The sequence below is a fragment of the Dermacentor variabilis genome, chromosome 3, assembly GCF_050947875.1.
Source record: "Dermacentor variabilis isolate Ectoservices chromosome 3, ASM5094787v1, whole genome shotgun sequence".
Lineage (NCBI taxonomy): Eukaryota > Metazoa > Arthropoda > Arachnida > Ixodida > Ixodidae > Dermacentor > Dermacentor variabilis.
Genome location: NC_134570.1, coordinates 16,881,354 through 16,906,525, shown reverse-complemented (window position 1 = coordinate 16,906,525; position 25,172 = coordinate 16,881,354). Strand labels below are relative to the sequence as shown.

Here is a 25,172-nt window from a genome sequence, read left to right as displayed (position 1 = left end):
CCAGCTTTCTTGTCTCACCCTCACACACATTCACTCACAGCTAAAGAACAAAAAGTGCGGAGCCCAATAGGATATCATCACACTTCCACTTTATATGGAACATCATGCGGCTCCACTTCAGTGGTCAATCTCGTCACGCAGCACATGATTTGAGAGGCATGTTTGCAAGCAGCCGCTTGTAATTCAATCACTTGACTATCTGTGTCCGCAGAAGTTTCTATTTGTTGTCTCGGCATTCCTTTGCAATGGAAGCGAAATTTCGTTATATTGAAATCACAAACGCACTTTGTTACATTGAGGTTTAAATACACAGACAAGAGGTTCTGAATACATGGATAAGGAGACACGGTTCTATGGACAAGAGGTTAAGAACAGTTAAATACTTTGTTATATCGAGAATTTCATTATATTTAAGTTCATTATATCGAGGTTTAAAGGGACCCTGAAACAATTTTGACGTTTGTACAAGCGTATTGAGTCGTTAGAGTAGACCCTTCTGATCATTAATTGATGCATCTAGTGCTCCGCATAGAGCGTGTAATTTATTATAAGGTTTTCAAAATGTATATCGCTGCCGATCGCAGCACACCACACGGCTGAATTTTCAGCCACCCATAACTATTTGATATAAATTGCCCTAATGACACTAGTAAGGCGAGCTATGCGACTGGCTGCCCAGGGTGAGTCATCGATAATTTTTCCAACTTTACAGTGAATAAACGTTGTTCGTAATAGTTGGAATGATAGTTAATTTGATTCTATAAAAAGAAAGTAACAAAGAGAATGCACAAGGACAATTTCTCACTACACTAAGCACTTCGGGCATAAAGCAAGTGTCGTCGGCTAGTGTTGCAACGTGCTCCATGTTGACGATTAGCAGTTAGTGTTGACCTCTATCTTTATTCTCGCAAGCACCATGGTTCACTCTTATTATGTTGTGGGCCGCAAACATAGTAACTGGCAATACGTCAAGCTGCGACATTGCATCCCTCTGCAAGGCCGCAGACCAGCTGAGTAGCTGCAGCACCTCGGACTACCGCTATCCGATCGGCGCCAGGACTTGCGCGTTTGCAACCGTCACTTTACGCCCGAAGGTTACCACCACAATAGTGTTTCGTGTGTCCGGTATTCGGGTAAATGTAAGCAGAAGCGGACTGGGCCTGGCCATTTCACAGTGCTGTTTTAAGTGATGAGCAGGTCTATGCTATGGTCTGCACGGTGCAGCCACCTGGTGGCAAAAGCTCGAACAATTACAGTAGCTGTAACGAAGTCTATTCTACTTTGCTGCTCGTGTAAATTTTCCGCAGGAGTGTAATCATGAACACATTGTTTCTGTAAGTGTTTAATATGTTCTACACTTCGTTAGAGCAATATTAGCTTTTCGTTTGGCTGGTCAAGCGCTGCGCCACCAGGTGGCTGGACCATGCAGATCGATCTGGCCCCTCACGTACAGCTACGCTAAAATTCCATCACCTTGAGTTTATGCCTCCACCCACCTTCTCGAAACGCCCCTTTCGCCTATAATTACTGGAACACCGGACGCTCGGCGCTGCGACAGAATGCTCGCAACACTTCGCTGCTTGCTGCTTCGATAGCTCTCGCTTGTGGTCGACTGCCATACTGCTGGCAGAGAGGTTGGAGAGGCTTCGCGCACTTGCTCCTAGACAACCGGAAGTAGGCGACACAACGTGCCATCCTGACACAGAGCCAGTGAAGACTGAGCTTAGCCCCGATCACTCAGTGAACGAGTTAAGGAGAAAATGCATGGCTATGGAGGAGGGTAACTTGTAATCGTCCATAGCTCTCTTAATATGAGACGCTTCACACAAATTGTGGTGCGAATGATTAGCTGTACCTGTACCCTACGCATCTATAAAATTTGTCCAAACCATTTCAAGGGCCCTTAAACTGTAGTAGTAACATATTTACTTGAATCTAGGCTGGTTCCGACTTAAGCCAACCCCCGAATGCCCGAAGACAGAAAGAATAAAAAAAGTTACCTCGAATGTAGGCAGAACAAAAAAGTGAGGACAGCGTTCACAAAATGAAAACAGCATTTATTTAATATGAACATGCCGAGCTCATTCTACGTTATCATCACTGCTAGCCTCGCCGCTATAGCCGAGACCACACGCACACTTGCGCGCCCATGCATGCGCAGACAGTGCAGCACAGCTCACATGTATCGAAACGCGGTACAATCTCGGTGAACAGCTCCTCTCTGTTATCGCGCGCTTATTTTCCGTATCATTGTCATCTCCTCGTTACGGCACACACAACATGCGTCCCCCATTGCCTCCTCCATCGACGGAAGTCCCACCCGGCTTGAACATTTGACGATGCCTTTGTAGCTAGCACAACTTTTCGTTTGAAAATGGCACTATAGTGGCATTGCTTGTTTGGTGCCGTTACAATAACGCAATGCTATGGGCCACACCGACGCCGATATGACACAGGTCAAAATAGCGTCGTCACTTACGTACTTTAGTTGGTTACTGATGCGGCTAATAGCAGTTGCGATACTGATTTTTTTAGATGGTGCTAGCTATGCACCATATCTATCATTTTCAATTACAAACTGGTGCATTTCTTTTTAAATCCTTGAATCTAAGCCGACCCTAGAGTTTGGTATATGATTATTTGAAAAAACTAAAAGCCTAGATTTGAATAAATATGTACGTTGCAGGAATATGGCCTGATGTATAGAAATTCCTACCTCACCCATACAGTTAATCAAAGCTTGTTGCTGTTTCGTGACAAACTAAAAGAAATTGAGTGTGCCTGTATACCAGAGTTGAAAATTAAAGTAAGCGACAATCCTTCTTGGTTCAAAACAAAAGTAGTGTCTAAATATAAAGAAAAGGGCATAATGCAGTGCCAAGCAAACAAACACAGACTCTGCATCGGAAAGCTATAGAGAGGCCTCAATTGCTTGGGTCGGAGTACACAGGAAGCAGAGTAAAAGAGTAAACAACTAAACACGATCAGCAGCCGGATGGACGAAGGTGAGTGTCCCTCCCCACCATCATGGTTTTCTCGCAACAGCTCTGCCATCCCTCTATTTTGCTTTTTTTTCATGCGACCAAATTATAACAATTGTCAGTTACAACAATGGAATTTTCATGGCACTTGAATATTGTTATAAGTGGGTTCCACTGTACTGGGAGCCAAATGTATTATGGGTTGCACATTCCCCTGCTGTACATGCTCCACTGTAGAAAGAACTTTTAGCTCCATCAACATCGCAAAAGCACAACGAGAAAGCACAATGTTGACTGTTTATGTTTGGTACAACCTTGTGCCACCTGTCTGCGGAATGCCAAAGAGCAGACTATCTTTGCAGTGTCAGAATTGTGCCTACCAGAATGAAGCTTCTTGTGCTCTTTTGTCTGGCCATTGGAGTCCAGGCTGTCTTTGCTTGAGGATGACTTGATGCTGCTACACTTTCGGGCACCAGCGGTGCCTCGGGAAAGCATGTTCTCCTTGTTCACTGGGTCAGAACGGCTGCAAGAGAGAAGAGGGAAGCAAAAAACAGCAACATGCACAAATATCACTGCTGGTTTCCTCCTCAATGCAGTACCTCCACTGTGAACACAGTGCTAAAGGCATCAGAAAAGCTAAGGAAGCACATCAATTTCGCTTTTTTCATCCCACTATTAAAAAGGTAACATTTGTCGGGTATATTAAAACAATCTCTCAATATCTGAAATGGAAGTTCTGTGCTGTCAAATGTTCCACGGTGCATTCTGATCTCAGTGCTCTACTTTCTGGTAAATAGGCTATGCTATGTGCAGTCAGCATACCTTGATCCTTTTTAGGCCTGCCTAGATTTCTACATCCTGCTTTTTGAAAGGTCTGTGTCAAATATCACAACTTCTGAGTGATTTAGTGAATGATGAGCTGTTGGAGAAATGGCATGCTCTTTCTTGTTATCACATTTTATCAGCATGTTACAGCCTCTACCAATGCAGCAGATGGAGTTGAAATTTAGCAAAGTCACTCTGAACACAGCAGCTCGACGAGATTCTTGAGCAACCCTTAGTGTGTACAAGCAGATCTGGTGCAAAGGCAACTACAAAAATTGAAGCAAAGGACTATTGCACTGCTTCTTTTTTAACTCTAGTTGTATTAAAGGCCTGCTGTGCTTTTTTTTTTTTACATAGTTTTCTTATCACCACTGATGCACAGCACAGCCTTATCAATTCGTTTGAAAGCGCTAGTTGTTGCATTGCCTGAGCTCAACATGCCTAGTGTGTTCTCGAACTTTATATTGGTACAGTAAAACTTCGTTAAACCGTACCCGCTTAGACAGTAGTTTCGTTCTAAAAGTAGTAATGTCAAATCCCCGACTCAGCGGCCATTGAAAATAATGGGTTTTGTACCCGTATAAACCGTACCAGCTTATGGTATGGCATACATATCGGTGAACACGTAGTGTTTTCATTTTTCGTCGCGCAAACACGACGTTGTGTCATCTCCATCGGGCGGCCCCGCAGAACAACAAGCCTCAGAGATCGGAACAATGGCCTCCAAGCACCCTGTGCGTTTGCGCGTGAAGCCACATCAACATCAACATCATTTCGGCGCCGTGCCAGACAGTGTTGTGGTGTCGTGCAACCAAGGACTCACGTCATGCCGAAGCTCGGTGCTCAGCATAGAATAAAAATTAGACATCATTCGTGCCATGTTTGTGCTATCAAACGCTACACTAAGAAGTCGGTGCGTGACAGGGATCTGCTGTTGACTACGGTGTGTGGCATTTGGAATGCGAAGAAGTTGCTCAGCAGCACTGCTTAGCAGCGGTAGCCCGCGAAGAGATGTCAGCTACAAGGTTAGACTTTTCGCCATCATTGCCTCTGTCGTTGCCGAAGTGTCGACTAGTGACAGTGATGGGGACGACACAGAAAGCGACAGCACGGGCGATTCAAGCCCGACAGCGGCAGAAGCTGCGCATTACATCAGCCTCACGAGTGCAATCATCACGATGAGAACAGCACCCCGCAATGAACACGGCGCCCCACGACTTCTGCAGCGCTACCACGCACGTACACAGAGAATATGTAACACCAACAAGGAATCTGCCATGCGAGTGTTTGCCGAGAAGAGGGGGCTGGCTGAAAAGCTGGCTCGCAGCTTCAGTAATGTTGAGGCCGCTGTCGTAGCTGCTAGGCCGTCGCGGCATCAAACGAAAATAACACTTTTGTCGCATGAAGTGATTAAATACTGCATGTTTTCTTCCCCTTTCATCGCACTCTCTCTGAGTTCCGTTTTTGACAGGTAAGTCGGCGATCTCATGCTATTTCGGTTAAGCAGTACTACCATTTAGTATGTACTTTTTCCGAGCTCCGGCCAACTACGGTTTAACGAGGTTTCACTGTATAGCCCTATCTAAGTGTGCCTTGAATGTGATGCGTCCAGTTTCTTCAAAAACACTCAGCATGCTACATACGGTTATGGAGAACTTTCTGCATCATGTTTAAATAGCAGCCAGCTGTAAGCTGCTCCAGTTCTGACTCTACAATCATTGACTGTGCTAACCGTGGTCATTGCCCCTATAGTGTTTCTTGCTTTCTGGCCACAAGTTTTACCAATAGAATGTTTAATTCTGTGCTGCAATGACAGAGGGACCTACCCCTATTCCACAGACCTTCGACAGGCAGAACTGAAACCTTGCTGGAGACATTAAAAGAGGTCACTATGGTTAACAACTCGTACAGCAAAGACAAGCTAAGTCATGTTTATCTTTGGAAGACGCCGCTCGGGCATGGTTCAAGAACCAAGTTATCCCTCATTTCTTAATGTCTCGGACTAAGAGTCATTGAAAAGTAAAGTACACCTCTCTCTTTCAACACAAAACATGCTATTACAGTTAAACTCACTTATAACAATACCGGTTTTTACAATACATTGGATATAACAATGAACAGTCATTGCACTCTTAAGTTTTGTGTGTTCTGTGGCAAAATAAACTGCTCACTATAATGCTCCTATATGGCATTATCAATTATAACAATTAAACCTGGCTACTGGGTGCATGTGTAAAAGCAAACAAAAATTCACAGGGTCTTTTTCATTTTCCCATAGAAACTTGAAGGTGAAAGCCCAAGTGCCAATGCATTAAAAACAGACATCCCGTTAATTTGCTTAGTCTACTTCACTTAGTCATCCCTCTTAATTTGCTTACTCATCCTCTTAATTCGCTAAGTGTACTTCAGTTAGCCATCCCTGTAGTTCCAAAGGTCGAGGGTTCAACTCCCACCAAAGATGGAGGGTTCGTAGCCTTTTTGTATGTTTCATGTAATCAAAGCGTTTTCACTCAAGAACTTTGAAACTGAACTGACTGATGAGATGCATAAGGCTTTCGCCTTAATAACAAAATCCTCAGGGGGGAATTGCCGCATCGCCTGTGTGCTGCACACCTTTGCCACACCCACCTTACTGCCTTCCATCGCAGTCGCACCCTCACACACCTCCCTTCAGTCTCCCGTCCACCCCTCCGACGTCAACGCTATCGGTGCAGTCAACTTGTGTTTCAGAGGAGTGGAAGAGGACGAGAGAGAGGCATGTGAGGGTTCAAGTGCAACGCAGGTGTGCCATGCGGGGTGCGTGGCACAAAAACAAATGCAGAGGCTTGCTTTTCTTTCTTTTTTTTTTCAGGGTTTCGCATGCCTCCTCTTTTTTTGCTGCAGGCACCCATCAGCCTGATTTAAGAATGCAGCCAAGGAACATTGTAGTAAGTGGTTTATAGTATCACAGGACACATACACAAAAAAGTTCACAGCCCCGCAGCCGCTCACTGTTACCTACATCTGAGTATTGTTAAAAGCAGTAATGCTATGAGTGGGTTCAACTGTACTTCTTTCTGTCTAACTAAAATGTTTTGATGCTTGTTCCCTCTGTGTTTTTGTGCAACCTGCTTATAACAATTATCAGTTATAACAAGTGAATTTACTTGGCAATTGAATATTGTTATAAGTGGGTTCAGCTGTATACAAGCTAGACCGCAAAACGTGACGTCCACATGAGATTTAACAACTAACAAGCCAGTGGTAGACTGAAAATTCTGTTGAGACAAATGCACAGGTCAGAAACAAGCATGCTGCATTTGGCATCAACATCCAGACAGGCTAGGCTAGGCTAGGCTTCACTTGGAGCACTTTTTGTGTGGGCCCTAGCAAGAAGGCTAAATAAACAAGACTCACGTGGTAGACATGGGCCTGTTTGTGCGCGTGCGTGCTGCGCCCGGTGTGCTGGCTGTGCGAGAAGAGTCCTTTTTGAGCGGTGCAAAGATGCTTTCCTGACCAGCACGGCTTCTCTGCTGCAGGGCACTCAGCCCCTGGGGCAGGGCACTGTTGCCTGCTGACCGCAGGGTGCCGCCCACTGTGCGCCCAGCATTGCGCATCATCGAGCCACAGCCCACTCTGAGCCCCCTCTATGCCACAGGGGAGCCAGCCCTGCACCAAGAATGAAGAGAGATCAACACAATTTCTGGTATGCAACACAGAGAAGAAATTAAACCTACACATTGGGACATACAAATCTGATAACCACAGCTTTGTTGAAAACATTCCTATGGATATGAGAACTACAGCAACCACACACACACACATGTATACCGATGGCTCGACCACATCTACTATTTCTGGCAGTGTTGTAGTTACAATGACAAGAGGAATAACGCTGCTATTTAAGACATCACATGTCACAGCGTCTACGAGGGTGGAACTCAAGGCTCTGCGCAGTGTGCTTCAATTTAATGACACAGAAAGTCCTGGTAAATTGCCAGTGCTGGTTTTACGGAGTACCCTATCAGTTCTCTGACCTGGTTCAAGAATAGCTGGCGTACGAAATTGTCAAACTTCACCACAACGTCAAATAAAAAGGCCACTAAATGTCTTTTCAGTCTTTACCTGGAAGTTGCAGAGTCAGTGGTAATGATTACGCAGACAAAGTTGCTCAAGTGCCATCTCAAAAAGACCAGAGAGTTCCCCTTTCCAGGGCAAATGCTGCACGGCAGCTTCGCCATCTGGCACAAACACACTGATTAGCAGAGTGGAACAACCCAAATATAAGGCAAACCAAAGTACATGAACTACAGCCTTCACTGCAGCTCACACCACCACCCAAGCTTCATCGACATGACGCATTGCTTCTGTGTCAGCTGTGGTTGGCAGTTGCCTTCACAAGGGCTTATACTACACTAAATTTAATGACCAACAGTGCTGCATGCGATGTCTGTGGCAGCAAAGGAGAACATTGAGCATTACTGCGCCACTGTCCTCAATTTCAATCACAAAGCTGTCCATGAATATTCCCCCGGTTATAATTTTTTTTTTGCATTTTGCCTTTTCTGCAATGCACTTAAACAAAAATTGTACTTAGCTTAAACAAATAGCTTAAACAAAAATTTGTACCAAAAGAAAAACATTTTTGCAACACAAATGCTCCAGCCCTTTTGAGGTGCAATGCAATAGCTGGTCATCACAAAGTTGATGAACATTCTGCCATGAAGATATGAACAGCGGTATGCTTGCAGTGGTCTCCAATGCTATGTGATTGCAGAAACATAGTGCTGCTGTTATGTTCCTTATTCTATACCTCTATAAGTTTTTTTCAGATTACACACTTTGCATCACTGCACATGAACAAAAGGTTACAAGTGCAAATTTTTGCTCATGGACAGCTCAACAATGTAATGCAGAGCAGCAAGCTCCACTTGTGAAACACTGTACAAAAATGATTGGATTGCGTTGACCTTATTATAGTCTAATAGGTTGCGAAACTAACATCATCTAAGATCAGTGACCTATAACTAACATCAGTGACCAAATCTTGCTTCAGAATTACCTAAACAATATTCAAAATTGGTGTGATGACTAGCTAATGCTATATTTAAGGAAATAAAGAAAAAACAAAGAAACAAAGAAAGGAAAAAATATGTCAATAACCCACGATCACAATCCCCTCATATTCTCATATGTAATAGATAGCAAGCATATTGAATCAGTTAGTTTTCAAATACCTAGGCATCATTATTTCTCACAACCTTGACTGGTGTTTGCATCTGAATAACGGAATAATGTTGTAACATATGCTAACAAAAAGCTCGTTTTTTTTAAACATCCCTTACAATATGCTCCTGTCCACGTAAAACTACTACAATACAAACTGTTCATCAGGCCCAAACTTCAGTATGTTTCTGCCATCTGGTGCCCCCATGACGTTTCCGTAACGCCCTTGAAGCCTTACAGACTCACATTACTAGGTTCATTCACTCAGCATATTCTTACGGCATCAGCATATCATCATTAAAGCACACTCCAGTTTACCAACACTTTTGTATTGCCGTCGCATCGCCAACCTATCATTATTTCACAGATATCTTCACAGTCAATCTCACTCTTTCACCACCTATTTCCCCACCAGCATGAATATCATTACTTCACAGTTATCTTTACAGTCCTCTCACCCTTGCATCATACATTTCACCACCGGCATTAATATCATGTCGCATAGGCCATTAATTGAGTGTTGCCTGCCCTAAAGTGCACACTGACATTTCCGGCTTCCTTTTCCCCTCGTGTAGTTGCAGGGTGGAAAGGCTTCCCTTACAACATCACTGCCATCAGCAATACATCTACATTCACGGAAGAAGTGTCAGTGATTCTCTCACCTTAACTAATATTGTTTAGCTATTGTTGTAATCCCACCCCTTACAAAGTGTATGTATTAACCCTGTGTGGGGTCTTTAAGGAAATAAAGAAACAAAAAACAAAAAAAGAAAGAAAGGAAGAATATAAAAACAACCTATTTCATCTGAACAAACGTGGTTGTGAGTAACGCTCATTCCTGTCCTGTTCTTACTTCACATTATTTTGTGCCCTATCACACCGTAAGTATGAGCAAACTAGCCCAGCAACAAGTAGTGATGCTTTGCTCTTGCTGCTTACAAATAATGTAAACATGTGTTATGGGCAAGCTGTGGTAAGTCTGGCCATTGCCATAATATGTGTGGCTAAGCTGCATAATAACTAAACCCCAAATATTGACAGACAGGTGTGTGTGTGTGTGTGTGTGTGTGTGTGTGTGTGTGTGTGCGTGCGTGCGTGCGTAACGACTGAGCTCTGTAGCCCAGCAAGGCAGATTCTTCGCAGTGAGGATAGGACAAAACATGTCCATAGCAGATTGTGTGCTGTGGCTGGCTCACTAGTGTCGCAAGTTTCACAGGCTGGGTCCAGCAACTTGTCGAGGTATTGGGCTCTCAACTCAGATGTGACTGTCATGCCGGTGCATAGAAGACGGAGTGTCATGCGTTTCCAGCATGAAAGCAAGAAGGAAAGGGGTCATTAACCTCGGGAAAAAGCATAGAAGCAAGCTTTCTATGCTGTCAGAGCTGTAGGTGAGCATCAACAGCATCTACATCTTCTGCCAATCTGGCTGCAACAGAAGTGGGGCAAGGAGATTGGGGGGGGGGGAGTAAATTTGATCCCCATCAACTGCATCCACTTCCTCATTCTATCATCCACCCATATGCCTCTGTATCCAATGAATGTCCAGCTCAGTTTCCTTGTGCCGTAGATGTTGCTTCTCCGTGGATGGCGGTTGCCAGCGGGTGTGTGTCAGTCTTAGTTTGCAAACGGCATCTTGCGAATCTTTGTATATGTGCAGAGGGCTGCGATGTTCGAGGCGACCATTTCTGGCTGCATGGACAATCTCTAGAATCGCTTGTAGCTCTGCACTGGTCATTCTTAATGGTGTGCCATAGGTAGTTGTTGTTGTGTTGCTACCGTCACTGTTTGTCCAGGTGGTACTGGTGCAATTCTGTGAAATAGCAGCATCCGTGTAAATGCAGTGAGCTGTATTATCATTAAGGGTGTCTCTGCGGTGAATTTGCAGTGATACTGTGATGATGCTGTGATCTTGATGGGGAAGGACAGAGCCTGAGTGCTGAAAGATGACAGTGAATTGCATCAAGAGCTGCTCAGATGGCATCTTGCTGCTCACGAAGTGCCCTCCCGAGGTGCAAACTGTGAAGTCTGCCTATATAGTGGGTAAACAGAGCTGCCTCAGGTTTATACAAGTTCGGGTATCATAGTGCCAGCACAGCACATTGAAAGAGTATTAGAGTGAATCTGTGCATTGCACAAGCATCCCCTCATCTTGTCTTGTTATGCGTTTTGGCTTCCAGTTTGTCAGGGTATTAAAGGCGCAGAGAAGAACAGGAACGGTCACAAGTAGATGAATCATCTATCCGTGTAACACATGAGCTTCAGCAACTTTGCCAGTGAAAGTGTTGTTCATGAAGGCACAGTTGCAGTGTACGACCACCACCAAGAGAGTAGGACTATGCTAGATAATGAAAGCGAGTGCGCACCAACATATTACGATAATGGCTTGATGTGGCTAAGCTTGGTTTATAAATTGCTAAACAAGAAAATGACTATTCTTACTTCTTAGAGGTAAGGAGGGCGGGGCTTACCTGTATTAAATATAAACATTTTAGGGTAATGTCATTCCAAAGTTCATGACACAGCTATTTCATGATCAGAGCCACCATTGAAGCCACCATTCAAAATTTCGATTATCATGGAGGGCTAACGGCAGATTTCGAATAAAAACAGAGTCAAATAGTTTTATGTTGTAGGGACCTAGCCTACATGAAGCACTGTAGCCATGCCAAGTTTTCATTGCCTCATGGAGAAAATAAGCTTTTGCATAAGTGCTCAGAGAATACACAAAATAAGCAGTGTTATAAAGGAAATTGTGCATGTCGCCATTGAAACACTGTGGTGTCTCATCACAACACGCATTTTCTGATGGCATTAGCCTGTCTGAAACCATGCCATCAGTGATTGCCAGAAGCGATCAAGGTTCAGCAGATAATTATTAGGATAATTTCTTGATCATATAATATTGTCACGAGTGGCATGGCAACCTTTCTTTAACGACCATGTTACTAGTGATAGTATTGGCAGTAGTTACCTTTTGTAGCTGGCTGTCATTTAACTCAGCCCAGTGAAGCAAAAACAAATTTTAAAAATAAGGGACATCATGCACATGCACAAAAAAAAAGGTTTTCTCTTTATGCTAACGTCCATGCTACACTGCGCTATGCACCACCAATTTTAGCGGCAACTCCCACAGACTCCTAACTTTCGGCTCAGCTCTGAATTAAAACTTTCTCTTCTGAAGCAATGATGCAAGGCATGGGGGGAAATTCATAGATGCTCAAGAATCATGTGTTCAGTGGATTCGTCTGCTACTCCACAGAAGGCATATGTCGCCAACACGTCCACTTTCATGTACGCAATGCTCTGTGCACCCCAACACATTTGTTCCACCCACATAACACTTCAACGGTACTCACTTGAAGTAACACACATTAATCATACATCACAGATCTTCAAGCATTCCATACGAGATTTAGAAGCAACTAGATATTAAGAAAAGGCAGCACCAGCTCCCTGACTGTTACAAGCATGGAATATGTGGCCAACTGGATAAGAGCTACATAATGCTCAAAAGCTGTTAAAGACACTTTCACCAGAAGCATGAGACTGACACCAAAGTATGCTGCAGAGCACCGTTACATACGGCCAATTTACAATGTCTTCTGATAGAATATCACTACTCAAAGAAACACCAAATGCATATGTATATATATCCTGTTGGCCCACAACTATGATATGCTCATTCTGATATCTCCAAATTCTGATTTAAGCGTGCGTGCACCTGTCTGTCTGTCTGTAGTTCATTCGTTCGTTCAATCTATGCTCTTAAGCCGACCCAGTGGCCCAAATGGTCTACCAGCTTGGGCCCCTATTGTCGGGTACAACTTTAGAAAAAAGCGGAGGCCCCGGCCATATGACCAAAGCGTGACAACCGATTGCCTCCGCGACTAAAATAGTCTCGCTCAAAAGACCATGCTTCTAGAATGCATAATTTTCGGTACAAATAAAGACTTTTGTATTTTGATGGCTGGTTTTGAAGAGCTCTCGCGATTGGAATGCTACAGCCATTGCCAGATCGCAAAAGAAAAACCCTGTGCCTTCTACAACGCTGCACGTCATCTGCTCTTTAGCTTCATTGCAAGGGTCAAAAGAAAGCTCTGCATGGCTTTTGCGCTGATTTACATGTGCACGGCACATTTAATGCTCGTTTTCCGAGCTCAAAATAAATCAGTTGCTATTTAACAAGCATTTAAAAAAAACAACGTATTTATCCAAACCATTCCAAACCTGGGGCGAGAAGACAATTGAGGCAGGAAAAGTACAGAAATGTTTCACTCATCATTTTAAATAAATACTCTTGGTTTTAAACAGCATAAGAGTTATTTTTTGTTTTGTGTTTTCACAAACTTATTTTCAAGAATGAAATAGTTTTCTTTATTTTATTTTTTTTTTATTTTTGCAAGCCTGCAGTCTCGCCAGTTTGCGTAGAGTCAGCGAAGTGCGCTGCAATTCACTGTGATGAGGGGCAGATGCACACGACTGACTCGCTTCGGCCCAGTTCGAAGCGCGGGTGGCCATCTTTTCCATTGGCAGGATCACTGGCCGTCTGGCTCATTCTAGAGTCCGTGCCCATTGGTGGAGGCTCATGTGCATCCGCATTGTTCCCGACTATAGGTATGTCCTTGTGGTCGTGATGCCATGATCTGGTCATGATGTAAGCTTTGTGATCCGACACTCGTCATGCCGTAACACCTACGGCGACCCAGTAGCCCAAGCCGTTCAATAGCTTGAACCACTAGGTATGTGCTCCTGGTTGTGATACCATCATGGTCATTGCATTGTGCTCGTTCCAGCTCCATCATCCGGCTCTCGTCATGCCATCGTCATCATACAGTCATTGGCACACCATTGTCGTCATGCAATCCCACTGTCCTCATGCAGTTGTCATGCCATCATCAGTCGACGTCATAGGATTGTCACAATGCCGTTGTCATTTGCATAGGTTGCCATACCATCATTGTGATACCGTCCCAGTGATTCTATTGTCATTACGACTTTGTCAACAGACTCTCGTAAAGCCAGTGTCATCACACAATTATCGTCAAACTATTGCCGTCATGTCATTGAGGATGTAACACCTCATGGTACATCAATCCTCCTTCATTATTTTATTGTGTTCATGGTGTCGTCATTTCATCATGATTGTGCTACCACTGTAATGCCATCGTCATCATTGCACCATCACCTGACAGTCACTATTACGCATCCATTGTCAGACTGTCGTCACACCGTCGTGGTCGTGCCATTGTCATCATTCCAGCTTCATCATCCAATTCTTGTCAAGCAGTCATTGCCACGCCATGGTTGTCACGTCATTTTCGTCATACAGGCTTCACAATACAGTCATCATCATGCCACTTTTGTCATGCCACCATCATTATGCTATCGTTTTACCATTGTCATCACTTCTGTAACGTCATCCCATTGTCATCATGCTGTCGTCGTCCTACCGCTTTCATCGATCCATGTACGTCATTCCTTTTTCATCATTCTACCATAATCATGTTGTTATACAACCCCGATCATGCCGCCGTTTTCAAGCCATTATCATCATTGTCATTATCATCAAGCCATTATCATCATCATTATCAGACAGTCTCTATCATGCATCCATTGTCATGCCATCATGGCCGCACCATTGTCATCATTTTGGCTTCATCATCCAGTTGTAGTCATTATACCATCGTCATCATTTAAGAATCATCACCTCATTGTCATCGCCATACCGCCTTTATTTTTCCATTCATGCCATTCCTTCATTATCATTCAATCATCGTCACTGCATCGACATCATGCAGTCGTCATGCCACCAGACTCATGGGCAACCTTGACAAGCGAGTGCCACAGCAAAGTGGCATAATACCGGAGTATGTCGCATATAGCCAAAGCAATGGGAGTCTCAGAATGACCACTACAGATGTTAAACAAACATGACTTCAGGAATATGGTGTGTCGCTATGTTGCTCAAATGCTAATCACGTTACCAGTGACAGTCAACATAAGATGGGTTCTAGCATGGTTTCTCTCTTCATTTTTTTATCGCCAATTGAAAATTTGCCTCACTTTAGCTTTGTGCAGCCTTTTGAACATCATATCAGGTTTCCGAGATTGCATGCAACACAACAACGTAGGTACAGCTATCGGCCATTGTATACTTCGCTGCACGCCAAAAGCTATACTCGCACAAGCATGTGCAGCTCACGGAAAGCAACAAAAAAGACATCAATGAAAATCAAAATTAATGAGGATTAAAACTTTTTTTCTCATTTATTACTCAGCCTAAATGAAATGTTTCACATAATTGCTGGCAAAAATCACCTAATCATTTGTTTGTACAAACACAGCCACCACAGAAGTGTTGCTAGCCTCCCCAGTGTTGCATGTGATACATAAAACATATAGTGATTTTTATATCCTGTAGCGAGTCTTCAGTTGTGGATAGGTGACAAAACCAATTAACATTTCCTAGTTTTCTGTATGAATGTACTCCTCGTAGCCACATACAGAGGTGAACAAGTCATTATAATTTTCCTTGATGTGGAATGGAGGTTGAGCTTTCTGGAGATATGGAGCCAGGCTAAAGGAATAGGTTAGCTCTCCAAGTAGACCGAAGCCTCACTTTTATACGGTTTAGAGCTGTTGCAAATGATGCCACAAATGCAAAAATATAGAAATAGCTTCCATTACGTACATTGTCCCATTTAATACTGGTAAGTTACTGTCCGTAGAACAGCTAATTATGCTGCATCTCAGCATAAAATAAAACTCATTTTGGCCAGTATTACAGAATTTTTCCTGCAGAACTCACTGATGCTACCTCTCATAACTACTTTGTCCATACTATTTGTGGGAGAGTGGATCTCTGACTCGAAGATGGCAGTTGTAACTGACAAATTATGGCCTGGGAGATTTCCAACACCCACTTAAGGTTTCTACGTAGCATTCTTCACTTCTCAGTGGAGAGTCAAATGGTGTAATAATTATGCAGCCCCTCCAGTTGCATTTTTTTCTGTAACTAAGTCATCTCTTGGCATAGAACAAACATTGCAAGGTATCTAGAAAGGTAATCTATCAATTAAGGGTAATCTAGAGTGAATTAATTATTTCCTTTTGTAACCCATGTAATGAACACCATCGAATGCAATAAATACCTATCCAGTACAAAAAGTACTTTACAAGTATACATGAACATTAAGATGACTACTGTCAGCAAGTTCACGTGAACATCTGGATGAAATTGACTGTATTATAAGGAGCCCATGTTGCTTGCATAAGTATTATTGTGCAGTTTTTTCTGATAATATAGAGAATGTAGCAAGATGAAAAGCAAAAGTAGCTGTTCTCTATTATTATTTTACAACTGCAGCATCAAAAAGCAGTGCAAAACAAATCAATGCTAGCTACAATTATATCCACATGGTCTGAAGTGGAAAACTTCAAGCAATGAACATCTCAAGACAACAGCATGAAAATTAGATATACACTAAACAAGGTGTGTTTGTCATTCACACACAGCTGGCATCCGATTAGGCTAGCAGACTGCGACTACCATATGTAAGTCTCTTCCACTGATAACTATTGCCACATATTCAGTGACATTGTGACATTTAAAGCTACTGCATATCAATTTGTTCAACCGTATGCAAAACAATTACTGTCTCTGCTAGTCGGTGTGTTGATTCAGACCTATGCAGAACATATGGTAAATGTAAGAATCAGCTGTAAAAAGCTTAACATACAAGAGGTAAATAGCTTTTTTTTTTTTTACCTTGCAGACAAGAAAATGAGCAAGAATGAGGGATATACAACAGTTCATGTAAACAATGACAAGTTCCTTGTGCAATTGAATTTGAGGGACCCACAAGTTTATGAATAACCAAAATGTTTGGGAAAGCAAAACAAGAGGCTCACAGGCAAGAATAACTGCTGGATCAAGTGGCATTTGTCTGGAAAATCGCTGTGAAAAAAAAATTTGCAAAAGTAGTTGTTAAAGTGAAACAGTCTTTCACTGAGGGGTACTGCATACACAAGAGAACAGTGGTCCCGCAAGAAAAAGGCAGACGGAGAGAAAGGGGCAACTGGCCCCCACATGCATTCTGGCCAACCAATCAATGCACCAAGAAACACATAATGACCACAGTTCAGCCCTTGCACATGGCACGTTCTTCTCAATCCCCCTGACAAAGGCATTGAAGCAGCTCAGTTACCACATGCTATCCTAATGCAGGGTGAATATCTGATTAGGCAAATGATGCAAAAAGAATGCAAGCGTGTTAAGGTGACATTAACATGCATGTTAATAACCGACACTTTTTGTTCTCTTCATTCAGATTAGAGTATCAACATGCAGTTACTCAAACAAAAGCACTACAAGCTTTTTTGCACTTTTGCAACAGTAACTTAATATGAAATTTGGTACAAGGAAAGCGGACAGTTCGGCCCAAAACCAGTTCTGTTGCACATTCCGCAGAATATTGCGATTAGCATATGATGTAATGCACGAAGATTTCTTTCCCAGAACAGCCCTGTGCCCTTGACTGCAAGTCGGGCACGGTAAGTGAGCTCTTCATAATGTTCGTGGCACAAATGGGTAGGTGTACTCAGCCGAACGCATACACATTTGCGAAACATTCTCTGTTCGGTATTTTTACATGCACTAGTATGCACCAGTAATTCCCTGCAAACTGCAAATCGAACTCACTTGAAGTATACACAGAGAAGTATACTCATAATATTTTGAATATTTGCACAGGCAGAATGCGCTACCAGTTTGTCGCCTGCGATGCGCCTCACATGGCAAAAAAAAAAAAAACAATACATTACACTTCACAAGAACCGCAGTAGCTGGGTGCGGTTGTGCCCCATTTATCATACGACGCCAACACTACAATGTGGCTGCCAGGTTCAAAGCCGACGCTCGATAAACCGTCCAGTCTGTTTTGAAATTGGTCAGCGCTAGTTCGCTCGAATCACCGAGAAAATGCAACAAGCTCAGTCCACAAACACAGATGCTTCGCACATGCTACTACATGCAAAAGCAACCATGCAACAGCTCCCGTACAGCATGCATTCATTTGCTTGGGGTAGTCCCGAGCGAACGTTAACGGCTCATCAAGAAAAAGAAACTAGAAAGTTTGTCCCTGCACCAGGGACGCAGCTCACGTCGGCAACGGATGCAAAGTGTCAGGCCAGGTTCGAAGCGGCCCTAGAGGCGCCAGCTAGATGCAGCAAGCTGTCAACATAAATATCAGCTTGAAGACGCTTAAATGGGTCATCGGCGGCAGTGCACCAGCAGCAGACGTTGAAGGCTCACGACTCCGAACCGTTTTGTCCGGCCGGGCACAAGCAGCAGCAATTATCAAACATGCAGTCGGACAGTAGACGCCGCAGGCCAAAGCTCGCGGCCGTCTCGACAATGCATTCGGTATTCCCGGAAGCAATGTAGCACAGTTCAAACGTAATACTTCACACTTTTGAGATTGGGCACTACTGCTAATACGCGAGCAAAACAAACAAAAAAGTTCGGTAAGCCTAGTGACTGAACCTCTAGCCGCTATAGCCTCATTGGCGCTCCGATTGAAAGCGTTAATAAAAAAAAAAGGATTTGCACTTAATATGTGTTTGCTCAAATTTCGCAGCAAGACCGCATTTTATCGTACGGATCGTTCAACATGACACTTGGCGCTGTTACTTACGTGATACCTTAACGAAAAAAAGTACACATATATACAGCATATACAGATTATCTGCCCATTCTGCATCATCATCATCAGTCTATTTTATGCACTGCAGGCACCATAGAGTTTCTCACTATAACACCTAGAGGGTAATCTGGCGCCACCGTCTATGGGAGTTTCTTAAAGAAAAAAGTTTTTACTCCAGGAGGCACACAGATTTTTCGTGCCGTCATGGGAATGACGGTATACATAGAGTTTCTCACTACATAGTGAGAAACTCTATGGGCGACGTTACTATATAGACTAGATTAGTAACAGTCTATATCATAGAGTTTCCAAACTCTATGGTCTATATTATATAGTAACGTTGGCCTAGGGTGCCTCGATGCACTCCTCCCCCACCGGACATCGCGCGCGGCGTTCAGTTCGACAGTTTTGTCCATTCGAGCAGGTGTGGTCGCGTTTGATCGAACTCAAGCTCATCAGGAGTTGTAAGGCCTACAATTAATTGAGAAATTTGTTGCAGACATTTCAAGCTTAATTCCTCGCCCAGAACTATCGTGAAGAGAATAGAGCAGCACGGCAAAGGGATAACCAACCCCTTCGGCGACGGCGGAACGCGTCCATCTTTATAGGGAGCGTAAATACAGCAGATCGAGGCAATCGCAAGAACCCCAACCATCTTCGACGACACAGTTCAGGTACATTCACCGGCATCTCCTAAACACGCTGTTTGCAAGGGCTGTGGATCCCACGGCTTGCTTTTCGAAACACATAGACCACTCATATGCCGGCGTCCCGCGTGATAGAATGCCCATAACGCTGCCACGCTACACTGCAAAACATCGGTCGAACAAGACATTATTGACTTCCAATGTTTAAAAAGGTAACTTAATTACCTGTTGTAGTGATATGGGACCACAAAAGACGAGAGAGAGCGCACGGCAAATTGCGTAAAGCTAGGGGCACTGTTGGCCGGCGTAAGCTGCAATGTAGCGGCAGTCAGCGGTACATTCGAAATAACGGTCGAGGCCCCCCCGTCGCGCGCTCGGTTTCGCTTGCTACGCAAATATTTAATTTGAGACTTTGTCGTATGATGGTAAAGTACGAAATTCTATGGAGGCAGTAACGTTGCTTGCGACAGCGTAATCACGTAATACATTTCCAAATCTCGCTCGCTTTATATGATTTCCAATAAATATACTAAACCGAAAACTGCTACCTTCACGGAAACCAATCGATTTCTCAATACACTCTGCAAACTTATCATAAATTTTTGCGCTAACATTGTAAGTTAATCAAACTGACATTTTTAACTAATAATTAAATTATATAGGCTGCTTGCAATATAAGTCAACTGCTATAATTTTGCTTTCAATGAGTTTCAGTCAGTAGCGACTCGTATGGTCGAGCTTCCCTCGTTATCTGAAGCGCTCGCCGACTGACGTCGGGGGTTACCATTATTTTCAATCGAAGCCGAAACTCGCAAATCTTTTGCCACGTTCCGGCCGTTTTCATGCCCGGCAGCCCGGCATGTGAACACACGCCCGTTTCTTGTCTTCACACGCCGTCTGTCCGCCCTTGGCATTTTTATCTGACCATATGCTACCAGATGTCTATTACCAAGGCCCTTCTATACTTTCCTACAAACTGGTTTTAGCTAACGTCAGATGAAAACGGGAAAACAGCAAGGTTGCGTCACAGCAGACTGAAGCCAATCACGCTCTGACTCTGACAGTGAGCGAGAGAGCGGAGAGGTGAGTGACGAAGGCGACAAGTTCGCGGCTGCCGCTGCTCTCGCAGCGGCCGCGCGAGGGCGATGGTAGCAAATGGATGAATAGCGTGCGCCAGACAGGCGAGAAGGCGCCGGTGGTGGGAAGCTTGTCTCAGCCTGCCTCGCGGTGGTGCAATCGGAATCTGTGCGAAGCTGGCGCGACTGCGGCAGGCAGGCGGCAGACCGCATCAACATTGAAACCAAGTGAATGTGTGGTTTGGTGGCCAAGTTTTGCGAGTAGGAAAGTGCAACGTGCGGTGGTCAGGCAAGGTGTGTGTCTATGCAGTGAGATCGCCGCGATGATAGGTTTAAATCTGCGAGTCACCGGACACTGTAACCAGGGTGGCCGTAAATATATGGAAGATGCCTTCGTCGTCGCTTATCAGCAGACCAAGGACAAGACAGACCTGGAATACGCTTACTTCGGTATCTTCGATGGTCACGGCGGTCGCGAAGCCGCGCTTTACGCTAAGGAGCATCTGCTCGACGCTATTGTGAAACAAAGCGACTTTTGGTCAAATAACGATGAGCACGTGTTGCGTGCCATCAAGCACGGCTTCCTCACAACACATCTTGGCATGTGGAAGGAAGTTGGTGAGTGTTCCGTGTTGTGTATTTTCCTAGTGTCCACGGCCACATCCATTAGACACGAACGGGCTGCCGCCGCTGCTGGGTCACGGGAAGCGAGTTCGGCCTTTCAGGCAGCGGCGTTACCCGTGATGCAACTCGCCCATTGAGCGCTAGGCCTAGTATTTGTTCAGCAGGTGGGCTGTTCAATCGTAAGTACTACGGGTATCGCACGGTGCACTTTTGATCGCGATCAAGCCCGATCAGGATCGAATTTCTCAGTCGCGATTGGTTCCTTTGCGCACGTTGCACGAGCGAGCCAATCGCGGTCGAGAATTTCGATCCGGATCGGGCAAAAGTGGACGTGGGACACCGGCATAGCAAAGCCGAGCGTTTTAGTTACTGCGGTTAACTTCACGGTATCTGCTTTACTGATCTTGTTTACTGCCGGCCCGACCACACAGTGTGGTCGGCTTCACATTAACGGCACTAACAATAGAGCATCATTTTCCACGGGCATCTATCTGCTTACTGCTAATCTTAAGAAAAGGAAAGCTTCGCTTGAAGTAGAAAATGAAGTATTGTCAGTCATTGTGCTTGCATGCTGGTACGCTGTTCTTTAGTTTAATCTAAGGCAAGGTTCTGACTGGTCTTGTAGAAGTCGCGGGGCGCTTTTCTAGTTGATGGGTAGCACGTACCTGCTTTGCTTCCGTGTCGCGAACTCCGTGGCTCACGCCTACTAATTTTTGCACAAGGACATTTATTTAACCCAAAGCAGATCATAAAAAAAATGATTTCGAAAGGTCACAGAGAGCAGCATGCGAAAAGCCTGGCATGAGCGAAGATACCTCTACAGGAGAGCAGGCCCGGTCTCTACTGCGGACTCTACTGCTCCCCCGAGGAAATCAGTGATGTTATATTGAAGGTAGAGCGCCGTAAGGCGTGAGAAAGGTATAATACGGCATGACTGACTCAGCACAAGCTCTGCAGGCGCGAAAAAGTTCGACGTACACCCAGCAACCAAAAAAGCGCCTCCCGACTTCTACAACACCATGCAGAACCTTGCCTAATCTAAAACAGTAGGACGCGTGCACGACCGCAGTAGCAACTTCAGTGCAAAAGTGCGCCTCTTCACGCTCAGCTTCCATGCACAACGTCTGTGCAGTGTGACTTGTGCAGCATTAGGAGGGGAGAACAACAATTTTATATATGCGGAGACTGCCATTAGCTGTTACCTTTCATCAGCATCCCAGCAATTATGACATTCCCTAAGTTTCCGGACAGTGCTGCAGTTGTTTGGAGAAACTGGCTAGTGGTACAAAAAAGCAGCTTATCCAAAGTCGAGAAATCATCCAAACCTTGTCGAATGCCCTAGGGTGGTGGAAAACCGCTGACAGGTCTACAAATGAGGGTGACTTTCACCACATGTTAAATTCAGTGATGATTTAGTGGTAAATGCAAGTCAAATGTGTTAGCATTATGTTGCCCTCCTTATAGTTTCCGGATCCATGATTTAAACCGTGTTCACCACATTGCAAAGTGTTTAAAAGCTCTCTGGAAACACATGCTGCCTCTTCGAGCTTTGAGAAGCGAAATGAAACTGACAGTGCTCCAGAGCAGGCCACCATCAGTTACACTACACTACACATACGCACACACACTCTCTCTCTCATAAGATCTCCCATCCCCTCTCTACTGCTTGGTCTACTTCCCACACACACACACGCACGCGCTTTCTTCATTTTGTCATTTCTAATGCAAACAAATTAAAAAGGATCTGTTTTATTTGTGTAATGCTTGTAATAAGGTCGTGTAGCGTTTCATACAGGTTCATTATTATTGATTCTGTTATGCCGTACATTTATTTGGAGTGTTTTTGAGCAGTTCAGTCTTTCTAATGAATTTGCCTGAATTGTTTCTTTCATGCTGCTGCACCAGGCAAATGGCCCAAGACGATGTCAGGTTTACCAAGTACATCAGGCACAACCGCAAGCATCGCCTTCATTCGTAGGGGCAAGCTGTTCATTGGTCATGTTGGAGATTCACGTATAGTGCTCGGATGTGAAAGCATGGGTAAGTTTGTGATTCTCTTCTCGAATGACACTGCTTCAACAAATGCTGTTGCAGTGTACCTGCTTTTAGCGTGCAAAATGCACTTGCACACACTAACACAATCTTACATTATTGAAACAACATTCTTGATCAGCTGCAACCTTTTACTTTAGCTTGGCACAATTAGAATTGAAAATGTGCCACTGTAGTGACAGAGCGTGACACCTTTTATTCAAGACTGAGAACAGACGAGTGTGTGCAATGCTTTTCGATGAATATAGTTGCTCAGAAACTTCATAAAAGGGCTTAATAATAATGCGGGTATAAAGAGTGCAATGCAATAGAGAGTTTTAGATTAGGGTGCCCAAGCATTGGGGGATGCAAATGGCTGTGCATGCAAAAGAATGCGAAGTGTGCACAAAAGTACACTAAGGACCCACAATGGAGTTTTGTCCCCCAATGCTTGATTGTGGCTTCTGTACCTATTCTAAAACTCTCTAATTCTTCCTCTCCACTGGGGCAGCACTCCTTACTTTTTATTTCCATGGCTCACTTATGGTAACCCTTCAAGGTTTGCGTCTGACTGAGGAGTGGTAACAGGACTGACAGGAAGCATTAACAACTGCTGCTTCGCTGTTTGCTTTTAAGGGCCCCTCGCGACGTTCCATTGCAAATTTGGATTATACATAGGAAGTATTATGACATTGTCTAGGGAGTGTTCTGCCGAAAGAATTTTTCATATTAGTTCATTATTGGAGGAGATAGAAGAAATTAAACTGTCAAGTTACCATGCTGCCGGGAGGCAAGTACCACTGCCAACAGAGACACTCTCTCCCTCTGCCTAAACCAGTGTCCGCGGGCAGCATTCCTACCCTGCCTTCTCCCGTACCAGACATGAGGGACCGCTTCATGTTCACGCTGCCTCCTTTGTTTTCATTCTTTTCCTTTCTTGCTGTACACTGCATTTCCAGTGGTGGTGTTGTGCTCTCTACATTGGGTACTACATTGGGTACTTAACCGAAGTCACATGCTATGGTTAGTGACGTCGCAAGCAGCGTTTCTTGTGTAGAGGCATTTGAGCATGTGACCTCTTGACTCGAGAAGAAGGGCCTTCTGTTTGAAATTTTGGTCATTTCTGCTCCATGCAGCTGTTTCATGCTTTACAGGCACAAAAGTCGCTGCTTGAGCTATGCGCCGCGCTTGTTTGCTTGCAATGCCCAAACCTGGTGAGGGGCCCCTTAAGATTGAAGGCTGGGTGTGTATGAGGGCACAGACTTTAAGTTCGGAGTAACTTATGATCATGAACAATTGCCGAATGGCTGGTGTCTATGACACATTGATCGTCAGACGGCTGTCATACTGATCGTCAATGTCATAGATCGGGGCCAGAGTCCTTTGGTACTTTTTTTTTACTAGTCACCAAACTTCTCTGTAATGATATGGGGAGAGCGTCATACGCTGCCAACAGTGACCGCGTGGCTGTGCAACCAGTTCTTAGGGGGCACTTGGTAAGCAGCTTAGCAGCTGGCCTGTGTGTTGGAGTTTTTTTTGTCGTGGGTTTATGTTCTTCTGTGGCCTTTTAGCATGTTTAGTGAAGCTGGCATGGTTTTGGGAGCTTCAAGAATGATGCCGAAGACCTGTTGTGGGCCTTAGTGTCGTTCTGTGGCTACAGAAGGATTGACGGAACAGTCTGCCAACCTTCATGAAATCAGTTGCTGAGATGGCTAAAAAATAAGAGAGGGAGCAAAAGGCTAGGGGGCGCCAGCCACCGCCCATTACAAAGGGTGTAGCCACCATCCATCCATCTATCCATGAGAGAAAATGTTGCACAGACAGTGCGATTGCTGCAGAGCCTGTGCTTTATGCATACTGAGTGCCCCAATTAACATTGGCCAAACTGTTAAAAGAAAAGAAGGAAGAGGCAAACACCAGTGCAAGATACGATTAAAGAACTGAGCACTTCGGACGTCAGACCATGATTTTTTTTCTTCCCTTGCTTTTAACAGCTTGGCCTAGTGTTTGCTGGGGCTATTTATTTGCACTTACAGTGAGTTGAAACATGCTTCCTAAGTTGAAATGCCGATTATGTCT

General features: G+C 44.3%; 2 protein-coding genes across 9 annotated transcripts in view; one reads left to right on the top strand and one right to left on the bottom strand.

The window, feature by feature from the left end:
- Positions 1-19,676, bottom strand: part of LOC142575191 (cytospin-A-like) — a 148,229-nt gene extending 128,553 nt beyond the window's left edge. For 2 of the 4 annotated variants that reach the window (XM_075684315.1, XM_075684318.1), the window contains exons 1-3: positions 18,174-18,708; positions 7,203-7,454; positions 3,362-3,504 (exon numbers count right to left, since the gene is read on the bottom strand). In XM_075684315.1, coding sequence (XP_075540430.1) covers positions 3,362-3,504; positions 7,203-7,405 — 346 coding nt within the window. In that variant the 5' untranslated portion in view covers positions 7,406-7,454; positions 18,174-18,708. Of the gene's footprint in view, positions 1-3,361; positions 3,505-7,202; positions 7,455-16,922; positions 16,969-18,173; positions 18,709-19,587 lie in introns of those variants that run through there. The other 2 variants (XM_075684316.1, XM_075684317.1) reach the window with 2 other exon arrangements.
- Positions 19,677-20,374: 698 nt separating this feature from the next.
- Positions 20,375-25,172, top strand: part of Pp2C1 (protein phosphatase 2C) — a 53,120-nt gene continuing 48,322 nt past the window's right edge. For 4 of the 5 annotated variants that reach the window (XM_075684323.1, XM_075684326.1, XM_075684324.1 and 1 more), the window contains exons 1-2: positions 20,456-21,056; positions 22,968-23,102. In XM_075684323.1, the coding sequence (XP_075540438.1) occupies positions 20,522-21,056; positions 22,968-23,102 (670 nt within the window). In that variant the 5' untranslated portion in view covers positions 20,456-20,521. The other variant, XM_075684327.1, reaches the window with a different exon arrangement.